This window comes from Mus pahari, chromosome 6, assembly GCF_900095145.1.
Source record: "Mus pahari chromosome 6, PAHARI_EIJ_v1.1, whole genome shotgun sequence".
NCBI lineage: Eukaryota > Metazoa > Chordata > Mammalia > Rodentia > Muridae > Mus > Mus pahari.
Window position 1 is genome coordinate 80,400,901 of NC_034595.1, and position 6,000 is coordinate 80,406,900.

At 44.7% G+C, this 6,000-nt stretch overlaps 1 protein-coding gene across 2 annotated transcripts in view; it reads right to left on the reverse strand.

Annotated features, from left to right (window-relative positions):
- Window positions 1–3,940: 3,940 nt before the first annotated feature.
- Window positions 3,941–6,000, reverse strand: part of Zbtb8a (zinc finger and BTB domain containing 8A) — a 23,047-nt gene continuing 20,987 nt past the window's right edge. For both annotated transcript variants that reach the window (XM_029539638.1, XM_021200354.2), the window contains one exon: window positions 3,941–4,512. In XM_029539638.1, the coding sequence (XP_029395498.1) occupies window positions 4,177–4,512 (336 nt within the window). In that variant the 3' untranslated portion in view covers window positions 3,941–4,176. The remainder of the gene's footprint in view (window positions 4,513–6,000) is intronic.

Sequence of the window (6,000 nt, forward strand, 5' to 3'; positions counted from 1 at the left end):
AAAGCACTTTATAAAAAAATACAGCATGACATAATGGTTTTTTTTTTTCTGTGGTGGTGGTGGTGGTGGTGGTGTTTCTGCTGGGTTACTTCATTTTTCCAAGACAGGGTTTCTCTGTGTAGCCCTGGCTGCCCTGGAACTCACTCTGTAGACCAGGCTGGCCTTGAACTCAGAGATCTGTCTGCCACTGTTTCCCAAATTCTTGGAACTCAAGGCATGTGCCACCACTGTCACCTCGCCTCATGACATAAATGTTAAAAATTATTCCTTGTGTTTTGTTTTAGACAGGATCTTACTGTGTAGCCTTTGCTAGCCTAAAACTCCATATGTATACCAGGCTGGCCTCCAATTTACAGAGATCTTCCTGCCTCTGTCTCCCTTGAGTGCTGGGATTAAAAGGCATGAGTCTGGGGCTGGAGAGATAATTGAGCACTTGTTGAACCAGGCACATGTCTTTAATCCCAGCACTCGGAGGCAGAGGCAGCCTGGTCTTCAGAGGAAGTTCCAGGATAGCCGAGGGTGTTACACAGAGAAACCTTGTCTCAAAAAACAAAGCAAAAACAACAACAAAACAACCACACACTTGATCTTGTAGAGGGGATCTGGGCACAATTCCCAGCACCCTCCAGGTGACTAACAACTAACTGAAACTCCATTTCTGGGTGATCAGCTGCAGTCCTCTACAGGCATGGCACACATATAGGAGTCATAAATGCAGGCAAAACACAAACATAAAGTAAATCTTTAAGAGGAAGAAGGCATGGGCAACCACACAAGGCTAGGAATTATTCTTAAAAGCTGACTTGTCCCCTCCAGTTTATTTTTAAAAATAAACTGAGAGCTAGGCACAATGCACACACGTGTGCTTTAACCCCAGCACTGCAGAGGCAGGCAGAACTTGAGTTTAGGGCAGGTCAGCCTGGTGTACATACTGTTCCAGGCCAGTGGTACATGGTTCAGCTCCAAATTCAAAATGCAACTTTTTTCAATATTTTTATTTTGTGTGGTTTTCTATGTGAATGAGTGTTTTGCCTACATATAAATGTACAATGCAGTTCCAGTAAAGGCCACAAGAGGGCAAGGATCCCCTAGACCTGGAGTTGCAGATGGTTGTTAGTGGCCTTGTGAGGGCAGGGATCTGACCCAGAACCTGAGTCTGGGGCAAGTGTCAGCAACTGCTGAGCTATTTCTTCAGTTCCATCTCCAGGTTATTGCTTTTTAACTTTAGGGGTTTTGTTTGACTTTTTGAGACAGGGTTTCTCCATGTAATCTCAGCCAGGCTGGCCTCAAAGTCACCTGGCTGAGGAAAAGGCTTATCTTGAAGTATCTTCATCTTCACCCGCTGACGTGACTCTTAGCAGTGTGTTTCCTGGCTCTAACTTACTGTTATGTATGCGCCTAGTGTATGTATGTGGTGTGTGGGTGTGTGTATGTGGTGTGTGGGTGTGTGTATGTGGTGTGTGGGTGTGTGTATGTGGTGTGTGGGTGTGTGTATGTGGTGTGTGGGTATATGGAGGCTAGGACAGGATACCCCAGTCTTCCTCCCCAACTCAGCCCTGTTGGCTTGAAATAAGGTCTCTAGGGGAGCTGGAAGCACTGCATTTTGGCTCAGCTGAATAGCCCAGACAGCTTCCAGCTCCATAAGCATTCACTCACCCACACACACTTGGCTTCTTTATGGGTTCTAGGAATTCAGACTCGGGGTTTCAGGCTTACAGAGCAAGCACTCCAAGCCATAGTTTGTGTATACATTTGTGTGTAGAAGCACACACATGTGCATGCACGTGCATGTAATGCTGGAGGTCAATGCTAGGTTATCATTCTCAGTTCCTGAGACACAGCTTCTTCACTGAACCTGGGATTTACTTCTAGGGATCTGCTCATTTCCACATGCCGAAGGAGCACTGTGGGTACATACGGACCAGCCACGTCTGAATTCTTACATGGGTTCCGAGGAACAAAATTTGGGCCTTCTACCTGCACGGCAAGCACTCATCTCCTGATTCATCTCTGCATTGTCACCTCTGCCTAACTCCACTGTCCCACCCATCAAGATGAGCTTATGAACATAAGTTTTTAAAAAGAATTATCTATTCTATATATATGAGTACACTGTCTTCAGACACACCAGAAGAGGGCATCTGATCCCAATACTGATGGTTGTGAGCCACCATGTGGTTGCTGGGAACTGAACTCAGGACCTCTGGAAGAGCAGTCAGTGCTCTTAACCACTCACCCATCTCTCCAGCCCCCACATAATTTTTTTAAAAAAAAAAAAAAAAACAAGATTTATTAGTATAGGCATGGATTTTTTGTTTTTTCACTCATGTCTGTGTACCACATACATGCAGTGCCCACAGAGACGAGATGAACTTACCAGTCTTGCTCCTCAGTGCTCTTAACTGCTGAGCTATCTTTCCAGCCACACAAGAATAGTATTAATTCAATGACAATTCAACTATGACCAGGTGGTGGTGGTACACATCTTTAATCCCAGCATGCAGGAGGCAGAGGCAGGGGTATCTTTGAGTTTGAGGACAGTCTACAGAGCAAGTTCCAGAACAGCCAGGGCCACACAGGAAAAAACCCATTTCAACCAAAACAAAACTCAACTATAAACTGTTTTAGGTGTCATAGCTCTTAGTTATAATCCTAAACCACTTAAAATAATGGAGTTGTGTTATAAATCATTTCAGACTTAAAAAATTGGTTGTTTTTTCCAGACAGGGTTTCTCTGGAGGCTGTCCTGGAACTCACTCGGATGACCAGGCTGGCCTCCAAACTCAGAGCCCTGCCTGCTTCTACCTCATAAATGCTGGGGTTGAAAGGTTATGTGTGTGATACAAGTTTTGCCTACACTTCGGTGCCTGTGGAGGCCGGAGTGGGTATTTGATCCCATAGATAATGGAGTTACAGGAGGTTTTAAGTGCAGAGACTCAAATATTTCATCCTTTAAAGAGTAGACAGTGCTCTTACTGCTGGGCGCCTCTCCAGCCCACAGACCTGAGGCTAGGTCCTGCAGATGGATGGCTAGACTCCTGAATGCAGTCTTATAACCGTGTGCCTCAGGAGCCTGGCCGGCCAGGCACTGGCGGGCAGTGGCCGACCTGTTGTTTTATCGCGTGGAGATTCTTAAGTCAGAACGCCAGTCTCCACCCAGCTCACTAGGTTCCCACTGGCGAGTCGCTACCATGCCAGCCCCATGCTTCAAATCCCCCACGGCCTTTGTGGTGCACATCTGGCAAACCCCCCCCCCCCCGCACTTTACCGCTGTACCTTCCTCTCTTGAACCCAGAGGAGTCACTGAGTGAAGGAAAACGCAACACAAACTCAGTTCAGAAACCATGGTAACTCAATCTCTGGGTGCAGCAACCAAAACCTAACCTTGTCAGCCTTATTAAAATCTGATTTTAATCCTTGTGGATCCGCCATGATACTGGGAAACTCTAGCAGCTACATCTTACCCCTCCGCTGTCCCATTCCCAAAGGACCTAACTCGCTCCTGCTACCTCTCTTTCTCCATCCAACCCCGCAGTCCCGCCTACTCGCCCAGTGATTGGCTCCCCGATTCACTAGGTGATTGGTTCACAAGAACAGCACCAGGCCCACCCTCAACATAGGAATGTGCTTTCTAAACAGTTTAAATCATTGTAGACAGGCTTATTGACAGGTGAAGGTAGAGCTCCTGCCAGCAAGACTGATGCCCTGAATTCCATCCCACTTGAGAGAAGGAGAGAATCAACTATTACAAATTAATTTTCATGTGAAATCCACAAGTGTCCTAGCATGTGCACACACTCCCACCTCCAAACAAAAACGAATACATAAAAGTGTCACGAAAAAGATTGTCTTAAAGTTTTGTGATAGATTTATTTAAAATACTTTAGTCAAAAAACTTTGCTAAATAGATTTTTCCAATATTTAAAGAAAATGGTGTCCGTAATAACAGAAAGGGTAATTGATCATCCGTCATGCCAACATCGAGCAAGGTCTTCCCAGCGCAGCAACAACGTTCAGAATGGATACAGTGGCCTATTCAGAAAGCATGCAAGTTACATCAGGTTGCTTCTAAGTCAGTAGGAGAAAGCCATTCACCGGGCTCTGCCAATGGAGAGACAGACACAGCATGTCTGTGTAAATAGCAGGCGTGGCAGCTCTGACAGGTCACACTTCGGGCTACCTAATGTTGGGTTTTATTTCTTTTTCTTCCTCTTCCTCGCTGTCGTCAACCTGCTGTATGACCAGATCGGCGGACCCGTCCTCTACGATCTCCACATAGGATCTATTATTCTCTTCTTCGCTCAGGTGCCACCGGCAGTCCTTGTCACCATCGGCAGGGGCTGTGCGGTGTTGCTCAGCCTCCAGGTCGGCAGGGAGACTTTCCATGCCCACGTCAGCGAGACACTCGTTACACAGTCTGTAGCGTCTGGTTCCTTCCTGCACCACTTGCCCCGTGACGTCAGTCACGTGGCGTTTGCATTTCCTGCAGATGAGTTTGCACGCCTGGTGAATCTGCAGGGATTTAAAGAGTGATAAAAATAAATGTCCAAAACTGGGTCACTTTGCTATTTTAGGGACCAGTTCATACACAGTTAACGTCTAATTATTCCAAGAGCCAGTAACACATCAGATACCAGCTTTCTCTAAATAATGCCTGTAATGGGGTTTTATTTTACTATTACACACTTAATAATGCCACACATCCATTAACCCATTCCTTCCCATAGTCAAAGTTGCAAACATGTTCTGCTTTAAAGATTTTAAAGAATTATTTTATCATCACCATCATCATCATTAATGTGTATAAAGGGTGACATATGGATGCTTTGGTGAACATATGGAGGTCAGAGAATGTTTTCGATTTTTTTTTACTTTTTATTTTATGTGCATTGGTGTTTTGCCTGCATGTGGGTGTCAGATTCCCTAGAACTGAAGCTACAGGCAGTTTTGAGCTGCCATGTGGGTCTGGGAATTGAACCTGGGTGGGTCCTTTGGAAGAGAAGCCAGTGCTCTTACCTGCTGAGCCATCTCTCCAACCCCCTTCATGTACTTTTTTTTAAAAAATCTTACTAGAGGAAAAAATATAATCCTGAATATAAGTTTATCAATATTTTTGCAAAGATTACTGGCTATTTTTATTAACCGAAGATTGGGTAGGAAGCAGATTGAGTATGAGAGAGCTTGTGTCCTTATCCTCGATTGGTCAGTATCTTTATTATCTATCTATCTATCTATCTATCTATCTATCTATCTATCTATCTACTTGTTTGTTTGTTTTTCGCAACAGGGTTTCTCTGTGTAACCCTGGCTGTCCTGGAACTCACTCTGTACACCANGCTGGCCTCAAACTCAGAAATTTGCCTGCCTCTGCCTCCCAAGCACTGGGATGAAAGGCGTGAGCCACCACCGCCCGGCATCTTTATCATTTATTAACCAAGTATCTCAGTAAACTTAAACATGACAGAGATTCACAGGAATGCATGCGGCAGAAGAACCAGTGTAGTCTGGTCTTATTTTTGTAAAGGAAATGCATAGAAGAATTTGGGAGAGTATAAACAGACTATAGTCATTCCTAAGTCTCTCACTAAACTGGAGCTTGCTGATTCAGCAAGACTACCTAGAGTTCCACAAACCTCCTGTCTCTGCTTCCCACTGCTATAATTACATGTGCATGTTGCCATACTGGGATTATTATTATTATTATATTTTTATGTAGTTGCCGGGGAATCCACACTCAAGTTCGCATTGTTTTGTGTGGCAAACACTTTGCTGATTGAGCCGCCTTCCCATCCCTAACTCAGATTTTTATTTTATTTTATTTTATTTTTTTAAAGATTTATTTATTTATTATATGTAAGTACACTGTAGCTGTCTTCAGACACTCCAGAAGAGGGAGTCAGATTTTGTTATGGATGGTTGTGAGCCACCATGTGGTTGCTGGGATTTGAACTCTGCACCTTTGGAAGAGCAGTCGGGTGCTCTTACCCGCTGAGCCATCTA